Source organism: Tachyglossus aculeatus, chromosome 21 (assembly GCF_015852505.1).
Source record: "Tachyglossus aculeatus isolate mTacAcu1 chromosome 21, mTacAcu1.pri, whole genome shotgun sequence".
In the NCBI taxonomy this organism is placed as follows: Eukaryota; Metazoa; Chordata; class Mammalia; order Monotremata; family Tachyglossidae; genus Tachyglossus; species Tachyglossus aculeatus.
The window spans coordinates 75,410,058-75,434,953 of record NC_052086.1 but is presented as its reverse complement, the minus strand read 5'-3'; the positions used below and the strand labels follow the sequence as shown (position 1 = coordinate 75,434,953).

The following is a 24,896-nucleotide window of genomic DNA, read 5'->3' as shown; positions in this document are numbered from 1 at the left end:
ATGCCCTTGTTCTGCTGTGGAAATAAGGAGAGCTCATTTTGAGTGATGCATTATCTCTGCCAGTCTGTCAGGGGATTATTTAATGCACTGAAAGAAAAATGTACTGAATAATGATACTCTAGGTCCTCAAAGAATCTGTCTCAGTGGATAGGAGCAAACATTCCAATTCTATGGGATCAAGGAGGAGAAGATGCTGAAGTCCCAAATAATAATAATGGTATTTGTTAAGTGCTTACTATGTGCAGGGCACTGTTCTAAGCACTGGAGCAGATACGAGATAATTGGGTTGGACACAGTTCCTGTCCCACATAGGGCAGTGTCTAACCTGATTTACTTCTATCCACCCCAGTGCTTAGCTGAGTGCCTGGCACATAGTAAGCACTTAACAAATACTGTTCTTCTTCTTCTTATTATTATTATTATTAATAAGGATGTTAGAATTTAGGAATTGCATGGAGTTGGGGAAGGAAAGAAAAAGGGTGCCCACAGGATAAAGGAAAAATCACTCATCTGGGCTTTTAATTAAAGGGTTGTTTTTTTCTCAAAAATGGCATTTGTTAAGCACTTATGATGTGTCAGGCACCTATACTAAGCTCTGGTTAGATACAAGATAGTCATTTTGGACGTAGTTCCTGTCCTACACTGGGCTCACAGTCTTAATCCCCATTTAATCCCCATGAAGCAGCATGGCTCAGTGGAAAGAGCACGGGCTTTGGAGTCAGAGGTCATGGGTTCAAATCCTGGCTCCGCCAACTGTCAGCTGTGTAACTTTGGGCAAATCACTTAACTTCTCTGTGCCTCAGTTACCGCATCTGTAAAATGGGGATTAAAACTGTGACTCCCCCCCACCCCCCCCGCTGTGGGGCAACCTGATCACCTTGTAACTTCCCCAGCGCTTAGAACAGTGCTTTGCACATAGTAAGCGCTTAACAAATACTATTATTATTATTATTATTATTATTATTTACATATGGGGTAACTGAGGCCCAGAGAAGTGAAGTGATTTGCTCAAGATCACACAGCAGACAATTGGCAGAGTCAGAATTAGAACACAGGACCTTCTGACTCCCAGGCCCATGCCTTATCTGTTAGGCCACGCTGAGTTGTGGGATGGCTCCAAAATGTAATTTATTGGGATTGCCCCATTATTCTGATGGGTTTCTGCTTCGAAGTTCCATTATTCTTTGAGGTCTATTATTGGCATTGCCAGCAATAAAGCAAGCTGAGGGCAAAGGAGAATAGTCATTAAAGAAAATTAGCCTGGTCCCTCCAGGTGGATGCCCAAGAGACTAGCAGAGAGCCAGCATGCCGAGTCATCAACTAACTTTAAATTAGTTTTGGTTGCTGTCTCTGCTGCTATGAATATCTCTGGGGTGGGCCAATAAATATTACTCCAAATACAAAAAATTGAATGGAAACATCGGTAAGTGGAGCTTGGAGCCAGGATGAAGAAACAAAGGGAAAAAGGGAATAGAAGGGAATCCAAGATTTTAGAGTGGTATTGGATAGCTGCCAGACCATAATGGGCCATTTTCCTTGATTGTTAAAGTGTTTGACTCATAGATATGTGAAGAAACTGAGCTGTTGGCAATAGCTTGTGTTCTATGTTCAAAAAACATCAGAGCTGCTTATACATCTGGAATTTTATTAATTCTCTCCCCTAAGCTCCCCCCTTTCTGCCCCCAAAATTGTTTCTTAGTTGCATTCTCTGCTCTGGGCATTGCCCACAGTACATTTAGAAGAGCAAAGCAATGGCAGGAATGATGAAGAAAATAAAGTTTTGGAAGGAATCTAGAGCTAGGATTAATCAAAATATTTTAATTGGATGGCTTTTTTTCTTTTAGCTCTCCAAAGTGGTAGCTTTTAAAGATTCACTTTCAAAATCGGAGTTAACAATCAGGTACCTGGCTGTGGGAGTGGGCAAGAGATAATTAGGGAAGTGGATTGGTTATGGGGGAAGGAAGGGGGAAGGAGTGGGAGAGATGGTGAGACCAGATCAGAATAACAGCACCAATATGAATGCTTCAGGGAAGAGTTTGACAGTTCAGTCAGACCATGTCATGGAGTAAGTTTCTCCCAGGAGTGTCAGGGAGCATGGAGTTGGTGTTGGCTATGAAGGGAAAGGCTATGAAGGAAAGAGAGATAAAAGCAGGGTTCCTTCAGGACGGAATCTAATGATAATGATGATACTTATTAGACTGTAGACTGTAAGCTCCTGGTGGGCAGGGTTTGTGTCTACCAACTCTATTGAACTGTATCTTCCCAAGTACTTAGTGCAGTGCTCTGTACATAGTAAGCACTTAATGAAAAATACCACTGATAGATTGATTATGCACTTTACTATACAACAATTGCTGGAATAGATACAAGGTAATCAGATCCAACAGAGTCCCTGTCTGCCACAGGGCTCACAGTCTGAGGGAAGGACAACAGTGTCTTTTATCTCCAATAAAAAAATGAGAACTCTGAGGCACAGAGTAGTTAATAAGTGACTTACCCAAGGACATACAGTAGGCCAGTGGCAGAGCTGGGACTAGAATCCAGGTCTACTGACTCCCGGGCCCCTTACTTTTCCACTAGCCATGTAGCATCCTGAAATCATTTAGAAGGCTAGACCTTGAAGAGAAAACAAATAAAATTCACCTGGCCTAGGAAAATGGAAGTCCCTCCCAAACTGCGTGCCTTATCCCCAAGAAAAAAGGTATTATTGCTCAGGATCTGACCAATCAAATCGTTCCCAAGGTTCAAGCACTTAGTACAGTACTCTGCACACAATAGGTGCTCAATAAATACCACTTAATGGTTGGACTACCTCCAGCCAGAGGGCTGGAAAGATTGTCCCAGAGTAGCAGGCTGCCAGGCAGTGATTTCAAGGATGAGCCTTTGGTCATCAGTGGTTGTTGGTATGTGGCAATGAGCTTTCAGGATGTGACAGTGAGCTTTTGGTATACGGCAGGCATGGCCTGCTGCTTCCTTCTCTTTCCTCCCCTTGGGAAATACAGGAAAGGTAAAGCTTTCCCCTCAAGGGAATAGACAATGGGCTCTCTGTTGTAGTCTGAAGCTCCACATACCAAAGAAAAACTAGAAGAACAGGAACATATCAAGCAATCAATGGTACTTATTGAGTGTTTGCTGTGTGCAAAGCACTGTACTAAGCACTTGGGAGAGTACTATATGACAGAGTTGGTAATCAATCAGACAATGGTATTTATTGAGTGCCCCCTATGTGCAGAAGACGATACTAAGTGCCAGGGAGAGTACAATATAGCAGAGTTGGTTAGACACATTCCTTACCCACAATGAATTTCTGGTCTTAGAGGGGGTTACACACATGAATATAAAGAAATTATGGCTATGGAGTGCTGTGGGAATGTGGGAGGTGTGAATAAAGGGAGCAAATCCATGTGCAAGGGTGACGTAGAAGGGAGTGGGAGAAGAGGAAATGAGGGTTTAGTCGGGAAAGGCCTCCTGGAGGAGATATGCTCTTAATAAGACTTTGAAGGTGGGGAGAGTGTGAGTCAGGAAAGGTGGGCCTTGGCTTTGAACAGGATGGGGAGGAAGCTATGGGAGCAGAATCAGAAAATAAAGTTGCCACAAATAGGCACTTTGGCATGGGATTATTTTGTTAACCCTACATGGGGTTATTTTGTACAACCAGCCTGTCGAAGAGCAGGAAGTCTAATATAACATTTCCTCCTCCGTACACTAGATGTCTCTATTGACTCGCCGCAATATAGCTGAAGGCAAATTCCTTCCTTAATTGCAATGAGTGGAATCTTAAAGACAGGTTTGGAACAGGCCGATCTAGTCCTCTGCTAATGGACTGCTTCCTCCACAACAGCGGGGGTTGAAGAAAAACAGGTTATAATGAGAAAAACACAATTTACAATGTGTGCAAATCTCGGGTGTTGTTTAGCTAAAATCCCCATCGCCAATCCCACCACTCATCTCCTGTGTGGCACCCAAGACTTCACAGCAGCCCTGGGGACATTCCCAGTTCTGGCAGGAGTTCCCTTTCCTCTGGAGGATTGTGAAAGCCCAAATTGTAGTTTGAGGGCTGCTCCAGCAGGCCGGAAGAGAGGATGGGAGGTTGAGAGAGAGGAAGGAGTGAAGCCCCTCCTTCACTCCCAGCAATCAAAAAAAAAAAAAACCAAGTCACTGGTTTTGGTGGCCCAGAGACTCCTCAGTGGAGATCCTAACCCACTCATCTCCACATTTATCGTACTGATTTACACCTTCTGTAAATATCCACAAGGCGGGGATGCATCTCCTGATTTCAAACCCCTTGAAATTGCTAAATATATTACATATATTTTTGCACGCTTTTGCTTTGCTCTTAGGTAACCTATTTATGCTTTGCTATCTTTCCTATGCGAGTAGCAAATAACAGATTGCAAGGATACATAAAAATAGCAGCAATAGCATAAATTTCAATGCAAACAGAACCCATACAACTATAAATTCACAAATACTTCAAAATAAATATGTGTCACCAAGTACAGAATTCCATGAATATGTAATAACATGCAAACTGCAACTGCAGCTTGGAAATGAATTGGTTTTCCAAAGTCCCTGTCTATTTTGATTCCTATTGCCTGGCACCAAGGCTTGTCAATCACTCAAACAATCAGCGGTGGTTACTGGACGGTAAGCTCCTTGTGGGCAGGGAATGTGTTTGCCAGTTCTCTACTAAACATTTGGCATGGTGATCTAGACTGTCAGTTCTTTATGGGCCAGGAATGTGTCTGTTAGTTTTGTTTGTACTCTCCCAAGTGCTTAGCACAGTGCTCTGCACATAGTAAGTGCTCAAAGATATGTATTGAATGAATAATGAGGGAGACACCTACACAAAGTCATTTACAGAAAGGAGGGAGAAAAGAATGAAAAGATGGAAAGGTGAATAAGTGCTTAAATAGTCAACTTCAAAACACTGATTATGTACAGAAGTGCTATGAGTATCTGGAGTATATAAGTGCTGAGGTGATAGTTGTGAAAAGATGATCTGAAGATGAATCCTGGAAGGCTTCAGTTAATTTTGGAAAGCTTTGAAGATGCCAAGAGCTGTGGGCCAACAGACGTGACTGGGTAAGGACTTAAGGCAGGAGAAAAGATGTGAGCAAGGTGTCAAAGGGTCAACTTTGGTTCTCTCCATTTAACCACGTTCTACATCTCCAGGTGCATGCACAAGTTGGAAAGTGGTCCTGCCTTATTTTTATTTTTTCCATGGTATTTGTTAAGCGCTTACTATGTGCCAGGCACTGTACTAAGTGCTGGGGTAGATACAAGCTAGCATGGCCTATTGGATAGAGCATTGGCCTGGGAGTCAGCAGGACTTGTGTTCTAACCCTGACTTCGCCCCTTGTTTGCTGCGTGACCTAAGTCTGCAAGTCCCATAACTTTTCTGTGCCTCAGTGCCCTCCTCTGTAAAATGGGGATTAAGACTGTGAGCCTCAGGTTGGGACGGGATTGTATCCAAACTGATTTGCTTGTATCCACCCCAGTGCTTAGTATAGTGCCTGGCACATAGTAAGCTCTTAACAAATACCATGATTATTATCATTATTATTATTATTAAGCTAAGCAGGTTGCACACAATTCCTGTCCCACATGGGGCTCACCGTCTTCATCCTCAATTTATAGATGAGGTAACTGAAGCCCAGAGAAGTGAAGTGACTTTCCCAAGGTTGGCCAGCAGACAGGTGGTGGACCTGGGATTAGAATCCTGGTCCTTCTGATTTGCAGGCCCGTGCTCTGTCCATTAGGTCACACTGCCTTATGATAGGAAATGACTCCCAGAGAAACTGAGGTACCATTTGTCCAGAAATGGACTACTACTGTTGAGAGTAGGTGCAGTCCTCCGTCTATGCAGTTGATCACATCTTTGACACCTTGCACCTCTATGTATGATTCTGATATCACCTCACTGATGCTAAGCTGCTGAACAATGCCTCAGATCTCTAGTTCTGGTTCATCTGCTGACTGACTGGGAATCCCTAGGAAGTGGCAGTTTTACACAGTTTTGCTCACCATACAGGTATCTCTGGTCAGGCCAGAAATCTTAGAAGCTGTCATTTTCTAATCCTTAACAGCCTTTGTCTGGGGCCAAGAAATGTGCATACAGGAAAAAGGATAGATCTAAAGGGAAATCATTTTTGACCTTCTGAAAAAATCAAGAGCAATTTCTCTTTGGCCAAGCGGCAGCCCAAGTTGAAGGATGATCCTTGATTTAATACACTCTCCTCTAATTCCCCATTCAGAGACAGGCATCCGCATAAAAGACTGTTAAAACTCCAGCTGATAAAAATGAGGAACGAGGAATTATAAACCCATTTGAATTAAAGCATGCAGTTCCCCTCAGACTTTCTCCAAAGCAGAAGTGAGAATTGATTCTCTACCCAAACCTCCTGCCCCTTTCCTTGCCTCGTATATTTTAAGCAGAAATGGACCCTTGGGGGGCTCAAGTGGCTGCAGACAAAACATGATTTCCTGGTTGAAAGTCAACTGGATCCTCAGATAGATCTTTAAAAGGAGCCTTTTGTTGAGCTGAGTGTAATGATGGAAATGTTTGAACTTCATCTCTTTGGGTTTCTGAAGAAATAAAGCTATGCTGCAGAAAAGTTTTGGGTGAGGCAACTTCTTGGAGGCAGGTGGAGTGCTATGGAAAGTTGAGATATTATCTCTAAGATTCTATTCAATTCAGGTAGCCAATTGGCATTTTTCAGATCTTCTCACCTCTTTCTCCCTTCGCTTCCCCAGGATCCTGTTTTTTTCCCGATTTGAATAATTGCTTCTACTTTGAAGTTGTATTGCCTTCCTAGATTCAGGAAAAAAGCTTGGAGTTATCTTCTCAACCCCAAATACAGCTCTAACTTTGAGGTGCTTAGTGCAGGAAATTGGTCTGATGTCCCCAACTGCAGAGGACAGGGTCTATAGAGTAGGGAGGAGAAAAACTGGAACGGTTTCAATGGTATTTATTGAGCACTTACTGTGTGTAGTGCAGAGCACTGTACTAAGCATTTGGTAGCATACAATACAGTGGAGTTGGTTGAAACGATCCCTAACTTTAAGGAGTTTACAGTCTCCTAGGTTAGGATTGATCACCCATGCACCATTCTCACTCCTGCCTTTCATTCATTTGTTCAGTTATATTTATTGAGAGCTTACTGTGTTCAAAGCACTGTACTAAGCATGGGGGAGAGTACAATATAACAATGAACAGACATATTCCCTTCCCACAGCGAGCTCATGCCAGATTAACTGGCCTTTTCCCCATTCCCTGTGGAGCAAAGCAGAACTGTGTAGTAGACGAGTCCCCTTGCAAACTTCTCTAGGTCACAGGGCTTGAAGATGTGACAAAGATAATCGCACTTATTCTGTACTAAGCACTTGGGCGAGTACAATTGAGTTAGTAGACGTTATCCACGCCCTGAGGGCATCATCTGTGCCCTCAGAGAGTTTATTGTGAACAGGGAACATGTCCACTAACTCTGTTTTATTTGACTCGCCCTAGTGCTCAGTACAGAGCTCGGCAAACGATAAGCGCTTCATTGGCTGATTGATTGACTTATAATTGAATGGGGGAGACATATACTAATATAAAGTACAGAAAGGAGGAAGCAGTGGAAGGTAAAGATTTTTATTTAAGTGTGTCGGGATTACCCAGATGCTTGGGTGCCATTGAAGTGCTTAGTACAGTGTCTAGCATGTAGTAAGCACTTAACCCAAACCATTTCATTCATTCATTCAATCATATTTGTTGAGCACTTACTGTGTGTAGAGCACTGTACTAAGCCCTTGGGAAGTACAGGTCTGCAACATAAAAAGTGCTGTTGTGGCAGTTGCGTCTCCACTTGGGAAATCTTCCCATCACCCTCAACCTGTTTCTGACCCAGTGACTGCTCACATTCCATATGACACTCCCTCCCCCACCGCTCTCTCCTTATGAGATCTCATCTTTTACTATTCTCCAACACTCTTTGAGAAAAGGGAGAGTAGGCCTGATTCTGAATAATAATAATAAATAATAATAATTATGGTACTTGTTAATGGCTTACTATGTGCAAAGCACTGTTCCAAGCACTGGGGGGATACAAAGTGATCAGGTTGTCCCATGTGGGGCTCACAGTCTTAATCCCCAATTTTACAGATGAGGTAATTGAGGCACAGAGAAGTTAAGTGATTTGCCCGAAGTCACACAGCCGATAAATGGCGGAGCTGGGATTAGAACCCATGACCTCTGACTCCCAAGCCTGTGCTCTTTCCACTGAGCCACGCTGCTTCTCAATATAATGATGGTATTTGTTAAGCACTTCCTATGTGCCAAGCACTGTTCTAAGCACTGGGGTAGATACAAGGTTATCAGGTTGTCCCATGTGGGGCTCACAGTCTTAGTCCCTATTTTACAGATGAGGTAACTGAGGCACAGAGAAGTTAAATGACTTGCCCAAAGTCACACAGCTAAGTGGCAGAGCCTGGATTCAAACCCATGACCTCTGACTCCAAAGCCAGTGCTCTTTCCACTAAAGCCACGCTGCTTCTCTAGATACAAGTTAATCAGGTTTGACACGGTCCCTGTTCCACAAGCGGCTCACACTCTTAATTTCCATTTTGCAGATGAGGGAATTTAGGGCCAGAGAAATTAAGTGACTTCCCCAAGATCATAAAGCAGATATGTCCAGTGGCTACCAATCAATCTGCGCATCAGGCAGAAACTCCTCACCCTGGGCTTCAAGGCTCTCCATCACCTCACCCCCTCCTACCTCACCTCCCTTCTCTCCTTCTAAAGCCCACCCTGCACCCTCCGCTCCTCTGCCGCTAATCTCCTCACCGTACCTCGTTCTCGCCTGTCCCGCCATCGACCCCCAGCCCCCGTCCTCCTCCGGGCCTGGAATGCCCTCCCTCTGCCCATCCGCCAAGCTAGCTCTCTTCCTCCCTTCAAGGCCCTACTGAGAGCTCACCTCCTCCAGGAGGCCTTCCCAGACTGAGCCCCCTCCTTCCTCTCCCCCTCCTCCCCCCTCCATCCCCCCATCTTACCTCCTTCCCTTCCCCATAGCACCTGTATATATGTATATATGTTTGTACATATTTATTACTGTATTTATTTATTTATTTTACCTGTACATATCTATTCTATTTATTTTATTTTGTTAATATGTTTGGTTTTGTTCTCTGTCTCCCCCTTCTAGACTGTGAGCCCACTGTTGGGTAGGGACTGTCTCAATATGTTGCCAACTTGTACTTCCCAAGCGCTTAGTACAGTGCTCTGCACACAGTAAGCGCTCAATAAATCCGATTGATGATGATGATGATGTGGCAGAGCCGGGATTAGAACCCAGGTCCTTCTGACCCCCAGGCCTGTGCTCTAGCCACGGAGAGACACTGCTTCTCAATTAGTGTTGCCATCAGATATTTACCACTCCTGAGTCCCCACCTCCAAAGTTTGAACTATTTTCATGCCTTTCTCACATTCCTTCTCTCCTTCTCTGTCCCTACACTGATTTTCGGAGACTTCTATATCCGTGTGGATGTTCCCGATGACCACCAAGCGACCAGCTTCCTTTCACTCCTCAACTCCGCTGACCTCCTGTTCTACTTCAGCACCTCACCAAAGTGAACACCCGCTTGATCTCATTATCTCTAGTCATTGTACATTCTCTAACCTCACCAACTCTGGAATTCCTCTCTCTGAGCAGAACTTCCTCACCCATCTTGTCTCCCACACACCCTCTCCATGCACAGCTCTTCTCTCCCCTGCCTCCCAAAAGGGACTTCTGATCTGTCTACCTCCTCCAATCTTCTAAAGTCATCTTGCCCCATTTGGCCCCAAACTACCTTCTTTTGACTCACAAATTCCTGCCCTCAACTCTGCTCTCTCCACTGAACTCAGCTTACCTTAATTCCCCCTGTCCCTCCATCAGCTTCATTCCACCATTGTGTAGCTCTGGATCTCATATAATATACACTTCTACCAGTCATATGCTCTTGTCACAGAGCTGTGCTGGTGGAAATACAGACTTCAAATCAACCTTGGCTTTCTCAAATTCATCTTCTCCTCCACCCAGCAATGCTGTTATCAATTATCATGCCCAAGCCTATGTCAGCTATTTCAGACTTTTAACTTCCTCCTTAAACTCCTTGTTCCCAGATTTCCCCCATCGCTAATGATCTTGCCATCTATTTCTTCGATAATTTAAACCATTGGGCGTGAACTACCTAAGCAGCATGGTCTAGGGGCAAGAGCACAGGCTTGGGAGTCGAGTTGGAGGATGTGGGTTCTAACCCTTGCTCTGCCACTTGTCTGCTGTGTGACCTTGGGCAAGTCACTTAACTTCTCTGTTACCTGAGTTATTTCATCTGTAAAATATGGAGATTAAGAATGTGAGCCCAATGTGGGACAGGGACTTTGTCCAACCTAATTACCTTATATCTACCCCCCATGCTAAGAACAGTCCTTGACACAACAAATCTTGTCTTATGCTGTCGAGTTGTCTCCAACCCATAGCAACACTATGGACACATCTCTCCCAGAATGCCCCACCGTTCTGGTAGTGTATCCATAGAGTTTTCTTGGTCAGAATACGGAAGTGGTTTGCCAGTGCCTCCTTCCAAGCAGTCAACTTAAGTCTCCACCCTCTATTGTTTCCCATGCGGCTGCTGCCCAGCACAGGTGAGTTTTGATTTGTAGCTGATTGTCTTCCACTCACTAGCCACTGCCCAAACTAGGAATGGAATGGATATGCCTTTGCTTGACTCTCTCTCCCATAGTTAAGACTGGTAGAGTACTGGAAACTCTCCAGGTGTGATCCTGAGGGGGGACTTAACAAATATCATTATTATTATCTACCCTGAACCTTTTCAGTCCCAACCTCATCCTGCTACCTCATTGACTCTCCCATCTTTCCCAGCAGTATCTCAAGAGATTCCTTGCCTCTTCTCAAAATTTCCCCCCTCCACCAGTGTCTCCAATGCCCTTTTTAAAACTCTTGCCCTCTCCCTCCTTCCCTCCCTGACTGCCACCTTCCAAAACTCACTCCCCTATGGCCCCTTCACCAGTTCTTTCAAACACACCAATGTATCCTCAATTTTAAAATAACCCTTCCTTGACCCCAAAGCATGCTTCTTGGAAGCTGTGTCAGTATCATATTTGGGTTCTCTGGAGTCCCTTCCAAGCCAATGGGTTACATGCATCACTGCAAGTCTGAGAGAATTTCCCAGAAGTTGTGGAATGCCAATGGATGTCTCAGGAAGCATGGATGTCAGACACTGTTCAGATTTATGAATTGCTTTGTAGATTCAGGCTGATAATAAGATGGTGAAAACTGATTTTCTGTGCCAACCTACTCTCTGGAACCTCCATATACAACCCATTATTTTCATTGGCAACCTAGAATTTAATGATGATCCTCATTTTATTTTATTATAGTATTTGTTAAGCACTTACTATGTGCCGGACTTCTAATCCTGGAACTGCCACTTGTCTGCTATGAGGCCCTGGGCAAGTCATTTCACTTCTCTGTGCCTCAGTTCCCTCATCTGTAAAATGGGGATTGAGACTGTGAGTCCCATGCGGGACAGGGACTGTGTCCAATCTGATTAGCTTGTATCTACCCCAGAGCTTAATACAGTGCTTGGCACATAGTAAGCATTTAACAAAAACCCACAATTAATTAATTAAGAGCTACTTCAGTGTTCATTAGACTGTGGAATTTTTTAAACATCTACTGAATGCAAAGCACTGAACTAGAAGTTTAGGGGAGTTCAACAGAATCAAATCATGCATTTCACTCGTCCTAGGGGTTTACAATTATCTACTTGTTCATTTTTTATTCATTTATTCTCTCCTATCTATTATTTATATCTGTTCTCTTATTTGTAACAATTTGTCACTGTATCCCCCATTGGACTGTAGGCAACTCGGTGACAGGAATTTTGTCTTTTACTTCTTTCGTCTGCTTTCCAGGCACCTATGACAGGAGTGTGCCCACAGAAGGTGCTCAATAAATGTGTTTAGCCTGAAGAGAGGCCTTCCCTGACTGCCCTCTCATGGACAGCGGCATGGCATAGTGGATAGAGCATGGGCCTGGGAGTCAGAAGGTCATGAGTTCTAATCCACTTGTCTGCTGTGTGACCTTGGGCAAGTCACTTCACTTCTCTGGGCCTCAGTTACCTCATCTGTAAAATAGGGATTAAGACTGTGAGCCCCACGTGGGACAGGGACTGTATCAAACTCGAATTGCTAAATCCACCCCAGCGCTTAGTACAGTGCTAGGCACATAGTAAGCCCTTAACAAATATTATTATTATTATTATTATTATTATTAAGATCCTAGTTCAAAGTGAACTTGTGTTTTAAACTCCTACAAGGGCCTTCTTTCAGTGTCAAGCAAGATGGGTCTTCTCCCCACTGTCACCTATTCTCCCTGTTTGTGTAATATTGGATTGGTTCCATCTTGTTATACAGTTTCCCTTTATTGATGGAGAGGTCTCAGGCAGTCAGGATATCAAATTTATTACTGTGTGCAGAGCACTGAACTAAGTGCTTGGAAAAGTAAACTATAACAATATAACAGACATATTCCTTGCCCACAAGGAGCTTACTGTCTAGAGGGGGAGACAGACATTCATATAAATAAAGTGGGCAGGAAGTGTGTCTGTTTAATAAGAATAATAATAATTCTGGCATTTGTTAAGCGCTTACTATGTTCCAGGGAGTGTACAAAGCACTACTCTCCCTAGCGCTGAGTATAGTGCTCTGCACATAGTAGATGGTCAATAAAAATGATTGCCTGACTGACTGGTTAAGTGCCATAGGACTGGAAGCGGAGCCACTTCCATGCTACCTCCAACATTTCAGTGGGCTGCTTTCTCAGCAGACATAATTTTGATGCAAATCTAATTTGACAGTATGTCTCTTCTCCCTTTCCTTAACGTCCATGGCTCATTCTTTTCCTAGCTCCTACTCAAAGGTGTTTGTATCTTACTTTCCCCCCTGAGGGCTATCAATAAATCCTTGTCAGTGGTGATGACAATGATGGTTGTGGTTATATTATTAACTCTCTAATTACTTTGACAAATGTCATTGGAGCAAAGTAACAAGCTCTTCAGCCATTTACTCTGGAAAATTGGTTCCCACAATCTCCTTTAGTTATTTAGATTATTTTTAATGGTATTTGTTAGGTTCTAACTCTGAGCTAGGCACTATACCAAGCACTGGGGTAGATACAAGGCAACCAGGCTAGACACAGCCCCTGTCCCACGCAGGGCTCACAATCTTAATCCCCATTTTAAAGATGAGGTAATTGGCAGATCTGGGATTGGAACCCAAGTCCTCTGACTCCCAGGCCTATGCTCTTTCCACTAGACCACACTGTTTCTCTACTGGTTTCCCCACATAGAATTCTTAACAAAGAGGTGATGAGTTATTTAGATAAAATGCTTAGCATTTGTAAGTGGCTCTACACTTATCAGTGAAAAAGATAGATATCTGGGAAGTGACTAATAAAGTTAAGTCCTCTCTGAGAATTTATTTCCACCCCACAAATCCAAGGCATAATGTGCACCATTGCTAGTGCTAGATTTGTACCATGTTGTCAAGCTACATAACTGGTTCTGGACAATGCTTATGCTCCCATTTAGGTTAGGGCATAGCAATTAACTCTGTTCTGACAGGTTCTAAACTGTAGCTTAGCTCGAAGTGAGCTTTTTCATCCTGCTGATGATTTTCTGCAGTCCTTGCTGAACTCACACAGGCCTAAAAAGTGTTTACTCCTCTGAATCTGGTTTGCACATCTCTAGGAATGCAGCCCAAGGTTCTTTTCCAAGCCCATATTTGGGTGACTCAGAATATTTTCCAGTATTTTCTTTCTTAATGTGTTCTTGAGGAAGTTTACCCTTGTTGAGGTAGCATTTTTTTTACGTCATTTGTTAAGCACTTGTTATGTGCAAGGCACCGTACTGAGAGGTTTACCCTTCTAGAGGTATCTTTTTTATTTATGTTATTTGTTAAACACTTATTATGTGCCAGGCACTGTACTAAGCCACAGGGTAAATACAAGCTAATCAAGTTGGACAGTCCATGTCCCACATGGGGCTCAGTCTTAAACCCCATTTTACCAATGAGGGAACTGAGGCTCAGAGAAATGAAGTGACTTCCCCAAGGTCACACAGTAGATAAATGACAGATTTGGGATTAGAACCCAGGTCCTCTGACTCCCAGGCTCCTGCTTCCTCCTCTAGGACATGCTGCTTCTCAGCTTGCCCACCCTAAGATGAACTGCACATAGAAGAGTTGCTAAAATCACATCATGGCATGCTTTTCGCCATGGTGCCTGCAGAGTCTTTAATGTCTGTTCAGTAGAGTCAGGAAATAATAATAATTGTGGTATTTTTTAAGCACTTACTGTGTGCCAGACACTGTACTTAGCAATGGGTTGGATATAAACAAATTGGGTTGGACACAGTCCCTGTTCCACATGGGGCTCACAGTCTCAATCCCCATTTTACATATGAGGTTACTGAGATCCAGAGAAGTGAAGTGGCTTGCCCAAGGTCATGGATCAGACAAGGGGTAGAGCCAGAAATAGAACCCATGACCTTCTGACTCTCAGGCCCATGCTCTATCCACTACACCATACTTCTTCTACACAAATCATCCCAAGTAATGGGGCATCAAGGCCAAAAAGATGTTGTAAATACACAAAGCCATAGTAGGAGAAAGCAAAGTGGATTGGACGGGAGAGATTAACAGGAAATTGAAACTAGTTAAAAGGCAGAGAGCTTTATACCATGGACAGGAAAAGCAGCATGTCCAGTGGATAGAACTCGGTCTGGGAGACAGAAGGACCTGCATTCTAATAACAGCTCTGTCACTTCATTCATTCATTCATTCAATAGTATTTATTGAGCGCTTACTGTGTACAGAGCACTGTACTAAGTGCTTGGGAAGTACAAGTTGGCAACATATAGAGACGGTCCCTACCCAACAACAGGTTCACAGTCTAGAAGTGGGAGACACACAACAAAACAAAACATGTAGACAGGTGTCAAAATTGTCAGAACAAATAGAATTAAAGCTATATGCACATCATTAACAAAATAAATAGAATAGTAAATATGTACAAGTAAAATAGAGTAATAAATCTGTACAAACATATATACAGGTGCCGTAGGGAGGGGAAGGAGGTAGGGCGGGGGGGATGGGGAGGAGGAGAGGAAAAGGGGGACTCACTCTGGGAAGGCCTCTTGGAGGAGGGGAGCTCTCAGTAAGGCTTTGAAGGAAGGAAGAGAGCTAGCTTGGTGGATGTGCAGAGGGAGGGCATTCCAGGCCAGGGGGAGGATGTGGGCTGGGGGTTGATGGTGGGACAGGTGAGAATGAGGCATAGTGAGGAGGTTAGCAGCAGAGGAGTTGGGGGTGCGGGATGGGCTATAGAAGGAGAGAAGGGAGGTGAGGTAGGAGGGGACGAAGTGATGGAGAGCCTTGAAGCCGAGAGTGAGGGGTTTCTGCTTGATACATAGGTTGACTGGCAGCCACTAGAGATTTTTGAAGAGGGGATCAACATGCCCTGAGCATTTCTGCACAAAGACAATCCAGGCAGCAGCATGAAGTATGGACTGAAGTGGGGAGAGACAGGACGATGGGAGATCAGAGAGGAGGCTGATGTCCATGCTCACAGGGCAGGCACGTGATGGAGCAGGCTTAGAACCTGGGTCCCCTGTCCCCTAGTCCCTCCCCTGCCACTTAGTCCAGACTGTTGACTGTCATTCTCTGCGGCTTCCCCCTTCGCCAAACCTCCCACCCCTACCTCAGTTTGCCCGCTGCTGATTGCTGGAACTGCCCCAGAGATATCGCTGGAGAGAGCAGGGGGTGACAGTGCCAGGAGCTAACTACCTGGGCTCCCATCCTCATGCCAGTCGCCCATGGTGCTCCCGCTGTCTGGAACGCTAGAACATCTGTGTCTGGGGCAGAGGGCAGTTCTCTAGGTCCCTGGTTAGGATGAGTAGTGCCAGGCCTTACCTCCCCTCCAGTTCTGTCCATAAGAACCATCTTTTCCTTTCTCCTCTGCTTTCCCTGAGCTACCTCCAGATGCAATTTGTTGGAAATGCGTCTGCTTTCTGGAGAAAGTGTTCTGGTGAACACTTTTCTGTTCTGGGACCTTGGGCAAGTCACCTCACTTCTCTGAGCCTCAGTTCCCACATTTGTAAAATGGGACTAAGGCTGTGAGCCCCATTTGGGACAAGAACCCTGTCCAACCTATTTAGCTTGTATCTCCCCCAGCACTTAGAACAGTGCTTGAGAGGTAGTAAGTGCTTAACAAATTACATCATTATTATTGCTATTAGGAAACAATATGGTTAATCAGATGATTAGAGAACTGGAGACATGAATCAAAGGATCAGAAGATTTAAAATGAGAGAGAGAGAGAGGAGAGTGATCTGAAAGTGCTTGATACATAGTAAGCACTTAACAAGCACCATTATTATTATTATTATTATTATTATTATTATCGTTATCATTAGGAAAGGAAATGGTTAATGAGATGCTAAGAGAACTGGAGACAGGAATCAAAGGATGAAAAGATTTAAAGTGAGAGAGAAAGAGAGACAGAGAGATCTGAAAGTGCCTGAAGATGTGAGAAATTATAGCTGGTTTCAAAATGATTTAATGAAATGACAAATGAAAACGATTACCCCAAACAGCGAAGGAAAGCAGTGAGGGACAGCCTAACTCTGAAAGCGGTATTTGGAACAAGGGAATGATAAAGAGAAGGGAAAATTAATCTGAAATTGAGAAATGGTAAATAGGGGACAAAAGGAGACATTTTTGGAAACGGTGAAGTAATTAGAGACTAAGGGGAAATAAAATGTAATTAAAATGCTAGAGAACATGTGAAATAATCAGATTTCCAAAGGAAAAGACAATTTGCCATCTTCTCCAAGGGAAAAGAGAGGGGAGACATCTGTAGGCCTATGAGGCAATTGAAAAGCAGTTGAGGGAAACTGTGGAGCCACATATTTGCACAAGGAGTAAGGGAAATAGTAAATGAAGAGGAGGTTTACCTGACATTGCAGAAGTAGGAAAAAAAATGTTTTAAAATTGTCAGATAGCAGCCACCAGGAATAAGTTGTAAAATCCTGGAAAAGAGGGGAAGAAATAATACCATGGCTATAAAATGTAAAATGTACATTGTTGAAAATGAGAAAAAGAGTTGACAATGTCACCTCAGTGATTTCAGTGATGAGAAGCAGTGTGGTTCAGTGGAAAGAGCACGGGCTTTGGAGTCAGTGGTCATGGGTTCAAATCCCAGCTCCGCCAATTGTCAGCTGTGTGACTTCGGGCAAGTCACTTAACTTCTCTGTGCCTCAGTTCCCTCATCTGTAAAAATAGGGATTAAGACTGTGAGCCCCCCATGGGACAACCCGATCACCTTGTAACCTCCCCAGCGCTTAGAACAGTGCTTTGCACATAGTAAGCGCTTAATAAATGCCATAATAATAATAATAATAATAATTTCCCAGCCTTGTTTTATTCTAGAACAGTATTTGGCACACAGTAAGTGCCCAACAAATACCAGAACTATTATTGTTATTATTATTACTTATAATCCACCCACTGCCTTTCGACATTAGCAAAGCAAGTCACATATCTTGATGTTCTCTTCACTTTTGAAGTTGGAGGAGGGCCCTGATTTTCACCAACCTAGAGTGAGGCTTTCCAAGTTGACAGAGAGAGTTCTGGAAAAATAGTCACACTTGGGAAACCTTGGTTTCTGGGTCTGGCCGAATGTGGAAACTTTTCTGTTGGTGCTGACTAGATATTAAATACCTGTTCTCCCTCCTACTTAGACTGTGGGACAGGAACTGTGTTTGACCTGATTGTCTTGTTTCTATCCCAGTGCTTAGTACAATAACCTGAAAACCTATAAAAATCTTAAAAATTTCATTTTAAGGGCAAGTCACCACATAAAAATTGTTTAGATAAAGCAAATCTTACCAAGTCAGTAAAAAAGATCAGCATAAAAGTAAAGCAAATATGCAAAATTGAAAAGCCATGACAAAATTATTAGGTTTATGTTATACGGTAAATTGCAGCAAAAAATACGAAACAGTTTTTCGGCTGCTTTTTCATCACAACTAACATTTTAAATTACAGCACTTGAAACAAAAAAATCCGACTTTTACAGTAAAGTGAATTCTACAATTATTCTTTCTAATTTAAATTCAATTACTTTTAAATTAGTTCTATCAGTTTATATCGAAAGGGCTTAACAAATACCACAATTATTTTTATTATCATTATTATTAGTAGTATTATCATCATCATTATTATTTTAATTATCTTGCTTAGCTTCTAGCAAGAGGTGCCTAAGACTAAGAGAAATACAAAGAATTTGCAGTAATCCAGGCAGGGATTCATTGGTGGTTCTTAACACATCCTAGTTACAGCAGCATGTCCTAGTGGAAAAAGCATGGGCCTGGGAGTCTGCAAACCTGGGTTCGAATCCTGGCTCGGCCACTTGCCTGCTGTATTACCTTGGGCAAGTCACTTAACTTCTTTGGACCTTGGTTTCCTCATCAGTGCAAGGGAGATTAAATACCTGTTCTCCTTCCTACTGAGACTGTAAGCCCCATGCCGGGCAGGGACTTTATCTGACCTGATAATTTTGTGTCCACTCCAGTGCTTAGTGCAGTGCTGGGCAAATAGAAAGCCCTTAACAAATGCCACGGTTATTATTGTTATTACCTAATACTGGGCATCTACCTTCAATCTCAAAGCATGGAGCTTGCCCCGAAAAGTTTCCCAGGCTGCATATTCTGGAAGTATGGGCTCTGTCTCTCTTACACACACACATACACACATAGGCACATGCTCTCTCTCTCTCTCTCTCTCTCTCTCTCTCTCTCTCCCTCTCCCTCTCTCTCTCTCTCTCTCTCTCTCTCAGCATTGTTTTGGTTGCTTGCTGCTACTTCAGGAGGTGTTATTAGTATCAAACAGCTGGAAAGCAGAATAAGAATTCTGAAGCAAAGAGCTGAAGCAAAGTTACTGATTATGAGTTGCACTCAGATGCCAGGATGCTCTGCCTACTCTTTGAAAGCGGTCTTATTCTCCCTCGCCCACCACCTCCGGATTCAGTTCTACAGATTGGGGCATTTCTGGGACACAGTTCTTCAGCGTTCAGATGAGGACTGAAATTAACTAGCTCGTGAACCGCCGGGCAGCTCATTTATTTTTCACTGAACATCTTTTTTTTTTTCTCCTAGATTCATGATAAATGTGACATGGGAAGGCAAAGATCTGTCCTTCACAGAAGACGGCTACCAGGCCCAGCCCAGGCTGGTGGTGATTGTGCTGAACAAGGACCGGGAATGGGAAAAGGTGAGCAACTTTTGGCATCTCAGCGCCGCTGCTCGAAGGAGCAGAGACATTATTTCTGGAATGTCTCAGTCTGCTCCAAACTCCTTGAGATACCTGCTGATTCTGGAATTCTGATTCTGGAATCGTTAGCTAGGAGCGGAATCCAGTGGGGCAAGGCAAGCTTTCTCCCAGAGTAGGCTGATGGTGCTTAGAGAAGATGAAGCTCAGGGAAAATAGCCCTGAGAAACCACACTGTCTGGAGAACTCCCTACTGTAACAGTCAGGGAGGGTTAAACTTTCTGAGATTTTTATTTTTATGGAATATGTTAAAGCACTTACTATGTGACAGGCACTGTTCTATGCGGTGGGGTAGATACAAGATAATCAGCTTGGATGCAGTCTCTGGCCACATGGGGTTCACAGTCTTAATCCCCATTTTACAGATGAGGAAACTGAGGCCCAGAGAAGTGAAGTGACTTGCACAGCGTCACACAGCAGACAAGAGGTGGAGCTGGGATTAGAACCCAGGTCTTTCTGTGGGCAGGGGATATATCTGTTTATTGTTACCTCCACTTGTGTAATCAAAACTGCAAATCCACCTTCCAACCCCACCCTCCTTCTGCCCCCCATATCACCCTGCAAGCTTTGGATTCAGTAGCCATGTTATGAGCAAAAGCAGCTGTGGGGAATCCAGAGTTTTTGTGGTTCACAACTTGGGGTCCAATTATTGTTCCAGAATGTTCTGGGCAATCTGAGATGTCTGTGGGATTTCCAAAGGCTTCTCTGGGCTAGATGTCTCTTAAGTGGATCTCTTGTCCCCATTGTCTAGGTTCAGGGTCAACAAACTTTTTATGCAGAAGAGCCAAAGAAGATAAATCCTTTAATCAAGTGGTGCGCCAAGATTGTATAATCTTCTGTATGACCCAAGACTTCATTATGTCACATGGAGCAAAGTACATACACTGTAGTGAGGTCACTGAGCGATGAGACTGCTTCATAGTAACAACAGTTCTTAGCAACAGTCATTGCTTCTGGCAGGCATTTGATTGGGGAGGTGGAAACAATAATAATAATAATTGTGGTATTTGTAATAATAATAGGAAGCACTTACTATGTACCAGCCATTGTACTAAGCCCTGGGGTGGAAACAAGCAAATTGTGTTGGACACAGTCCCTGTCCCACATGGGGCTCACAATCTCAATCCCCATTTTACAGATGAGGTAACTGAGGACCAGAGAAGTGAAGTAACTTTCCAAGGTCACAAAGCAAACAAATGGCGAAGCCGAAATTAGAATCCATGACCTTCTGACTCCTAGGCCCAATGCTTTATCCACTATGCCTTGCTGCTTAGGAAAAAGAAAAGAGAAAAGAAGAGATGAGGGAAAGGGAGGAAATAGGTGGGGACAGGAGAGGGGGCAGAAAAGGGAGGGGCAAGGAGAGCAGAAAGCGGGAAGTATTAAAAGAACTAGGAAGATAGTCTTCTATGAATTCTATTTAATGACAAATAGCCTAAACTGGTAGAAGTCTTCTGAAGGTGCCTGGCTCCTGGAGCATCAACTGGCATCAGGTAGCATGCCAGGTGGGGCAGGTCCCCTGACCCAATCCTCTGCCTGTAATACCCTTGAGACCCCCAGGACTAAAACTCACCATTCCTGGGCTCGAGAATCCTCTCCCCCAATCTGCACACAGAGGGAGATGAGCGTGGCATAGTGGACAGAGCACAGGCATGGGAGTCCGCCATTTCTCTACTGAGTGACCTTGGGCAAGTCACTTCTCTGTGCTTCAGTTACCTCATCTGTAAAATGGGGATTGAGCCCCAGAGCCCCATATGGGACAAGGACTCTGTCCAACCCCATTTGCCTGTATCCATCCCAGCGCTTAGTACAGTACCTGGCACATAGTAAGCGCTTAATAAATACCACAATTATTATTATTATTGGCATCTATGCTCGAGAGCCACATTTGACACCAATGACACATAACTCAGTTGCGAGCCATAGATACCCGACCTCTGGCCTAAGTACTGACGCTTGGGGTATTAGTTGCAAAGGGAACGGAGGAAGCAGCATGGCGTAGTGGATAGAGCACAGGAAAAAGAGTCAGGAGGTTATGGGCTCTATTCCCTGCTCTGCCACTTTTCTACTCTGTGACCTTGGGCAAGTCATTTTACTTCTCTGTGCCTCAGTTATCTCACCTGTAAAATGGAGATTGAGACTGTGAGATCTACCTGGGACAGGGACTGTGCCCAACCCGATTTGTTTGTATCCATTCAATGCATAGTACGGTGCCTGGCACATAGTAGCTGCTTAACAAGTATAATAATAATTAATAATAATAATAATAATGAAAAGGAGACTCTTACTCTTTCAGTCCACTAGAGGACTGTAGGACACTGAAGCTGAAATTGCTAAAATTGTCCACTAGAGGCCTAAAAGAGTGAATGTTGCTTCCACAGGTGTCAGCTTAAAAAACAGGATCTCGACATAATCAGGAGTCACCCTTATTTGCCAATAGAGCAAAAAGAAAATCCTGAATTTTGACTCTAAAACAACCAATATAATGTGAATAGACAACTGATTCAACGTGCAACTTCCTTCCTGCGTGTTCCCCATTAATCAACAGTATTTCTTGACTGCTTCCTAATAATGATTAGTATTATTATTATGGTATTTGTTAAGCACTTACTACGGCACTGTACTAAGCACTGGGGTGGATACAAGTATTTTGGGTTGGACATAGTCCCTGTCCCACATGGGGCTCACAGTCTCAATCCCCATTTTACAGATGAGGTAACTGAAACCCAGAGAAGTGAAGTGACTTGCCCGAGGTCACACAGCAGATAAGTGGCTGAGCCGGGTTTAGAACTCTTGACCTTCTGACTCCCAGGCCTGTGCTCTATCAGTAGAGTGCCGAACTCTGTACTGAGCACTTGGAAGAGTTAGTAGACATGATCCTTGCTCTCACGGAGCTTAACATCTAGCAGAGGAAACAGACACAAAAATCAATTACAGGTACGAGGAAAAAGTAAAATATAAGTATATGTACTCAAGTTCAGGGGGGCAGAGGTGATGGGGAGTCACAGATCTGGGGAAAGGGGTGTGTGAGGACCCAAATGCTTAGATGACACAAAACGGCTGAAGTACTTAGATGACACAAAAAGGCTGAAGTAGCAGTAGGGAAGACTACAGGGAGGGGAGATGAGAAATTAATCAGGGAAGGCCTCCTGGAGATGTGATTTCAGATACCTTGGATTATCTAACACACTTACCAAGCCTACTATCCTGTCTTTGCTCTGAACATGAAAACAGAAAAAAAAACCCTCTCCAATGAATAATGATAATAATAGTAATAATGGTATTTGTTAAGCCCTTACTATATGTCAGGCACTGTTCTAAGTGCTGGGGTAGATACAAGATAATCAGGTTGTCCCATGAGGGGCTCACAGTCTTAATCACCATTTTACATATGAGAGAACTGAGGCACAGAGAAGTTAAGTGGCTGGCCCAAGGTCATACAGAAGACAAGTGGTGGAATCGGAATTAGAACCCCTGTCCTCTGAGTCCCAAGCCCTGCTCTTTCCACCTGTTCATTGCTTCCACATACCTGAAGACCCCGGGTGTGTGTCATAGCTTTCTGAACCAGCCGATGTGCTCAAATCTCCTCTCGGAATTGGCTGAGGGTCTGGAGGTCTCCCATCTGCCACAGAAAAAAATCAAAGACTTACTTATCCAGAGGTTCCAGACGATAATCTGGCCTTTCCACCTTCTCATTAGATTGTACAAAACTATGAACAATGAGTTCAGAGAAGCAACACAGCCTAGTGGAAAAAGCAGGGGGATGGGAGTCAAAGGATGTGGGTTCTAATCCCAGCTCTGCCACTTGTCTGTTGTGTGACCTTGGGCAAGTCACTTAACTCCCTCAGTCACCTCATCTGTAAAATGGCGATTAAGATGGTGAGTCCCACATGGAACATGGACTGTGTCCAACCTGATTAGTTTGTATTCATCCCAGTGCTTAGTATAGTGCCTGGGACATAGCAAGCATTTAGGAAATGCCATTTAAGAAAAAAACCCAAAGAACTTGGAGGAGGGGAACCTTAACTAAGGATGGATTAAAGATAGATTAGGAAAGTAATAAGGCCTAGTGGATAGGGCACAGGCCTGGGAGTCAGGGGACCTGGAGTCTAATCCAGCTCCACTATGTTTTTGCTGGGTGACCTTAAACAAGTCAGGTAGTCTCTCTGTGCCTCAGTTGCCTCATCTGTAAAGTGGGTATTAAATTCTCTGTCTTAGACTGTGAGCCCCATGTAGGACAAGTACCGTGTCCAGTCTGATTTTCTTGTATCTACCCCAGTCTGCCACATAGTTAGAGCTTAACAAGTACCATTTAAAATAAAAATTAAACTCTAGACAAATAGATTGGAATTCAAGAGTGCCTGAATGCCCAATAGGAAGGGGAGCTGGAGGGGGGAGATGGAAATGGACAGAAGGAAACCATTAAGGCCGAGGTCAAGTGCAGATGTGGAATTCTATAGCGTAGTATGGAACATGAGGCTGGGTGTGGTTGGATGGGAAGGTAGGCAGAGAAATAAGGGCATCAGTGGGCTAGTGGTTATGGAGAGAGCAGGTTTGCCCCCCCTCCCCACTCCCCCCAAGGCTTCCAGAAGCTCCAGTGATGGCAGGGTTGGAAAGAAGGATCAGTCAGAAGACTCCAGAGAAAACCAGGGGCCTCCAAATCAAATCACTGGAAATCTGGAACTCAAGGGAATGAATGGTAGGCACAAGAATGAATGGGAATATAGAGAGGGGGTGGTAACCAGTTAGGAAGAAAAAGGAGAAGTTTGGGAGCTAGCAAGGAAAACAGTGAAAAACAGCAATGGATTGATAGGAAAAGAAAGGAGATATAGCCAAGATATTGGCATCCCCGAGAAAGGGTTGTATGTCTCAGGAACAAAATTGGGTCTGTCCTTGATTCCAGTTTACTCACTTCTGTGGCCCCATTTTGATCTCCTTTGATTGCTGGGAGTCTCTTTGTGAAGGAAATAGGTTGGTTTCCAGATGAATAATGTAACAAAATGAAAAATGGCCTGGAATTTGAAGTTTCCACAAATTGGTTACTATTGATGTGTCAGTTTTCCAATTCCTGTTGAGAAATGTCAAGTTCCTCAAAAATACAAAAATCAAAACTCAAAACCCTCATGACTTAGAATTTAGTTTTAGCTGTAGAAGCTGAAATTATGCCAAATTGTAGTCTGTTTTCTTTTGGAGATTTGCCCTTCAGAATAACTCCTTGCATTTCAGTCCCCGAGGGAGGAGAAGGTAGTGAGGCAGGTGAATAGACGTTGTGTTATTCCCCAGAACCAGCCATGGCACCACCAGTTTTACAAAGGCTCGGGAAAAGGAAGATAAATCTGAGGGAGGAACAGCAATTATTCAATATGATTGAGGACATTTTTTTTTCCACTTTGGAGGTTGCATTTATCTGGGGCCATGGAAAGCAGGACAGAGAAGATGGTGGGCCAGCAGACTGACCTGTCCTTCATCC

General features: G+C 43.7%; 1 protein-coding gene and 1 non-coding gene across 2 annotated transcripts in view; one reads left to right on the top strand and one right to left on the bottom strand.

Annotated features, from left to right (window-relative positions):
* GRIN2A (glutamate ionotropic receptor NMDA type subunit 2A) overlaps positions 1 to 24,896 on the top strand; it is a 341,178-nt gene that overhangs the window by 202,430 nt on the left and 113,852 nt on the right. The window contains exon 4 of the mRNA XM_038763448.1: positions 19,258 to 19,372. Within this exon, the coding sequence (XP_038619376.1) occupies positions 19,258 to 19,372 (115 nt within the window). The remainder of the gene's footprint in view (positions 1 to 19,257; positions 19,373 to 24,896) is intronic.
* Positions 10,677 to 10,814, bottom strand: LOC119943112. Its single transcript, XR_005455592.1, has one exon. It is a non-coding gene; the product is annotated as a small nucleolar RNA SNORA7 (small nucleolar RNA).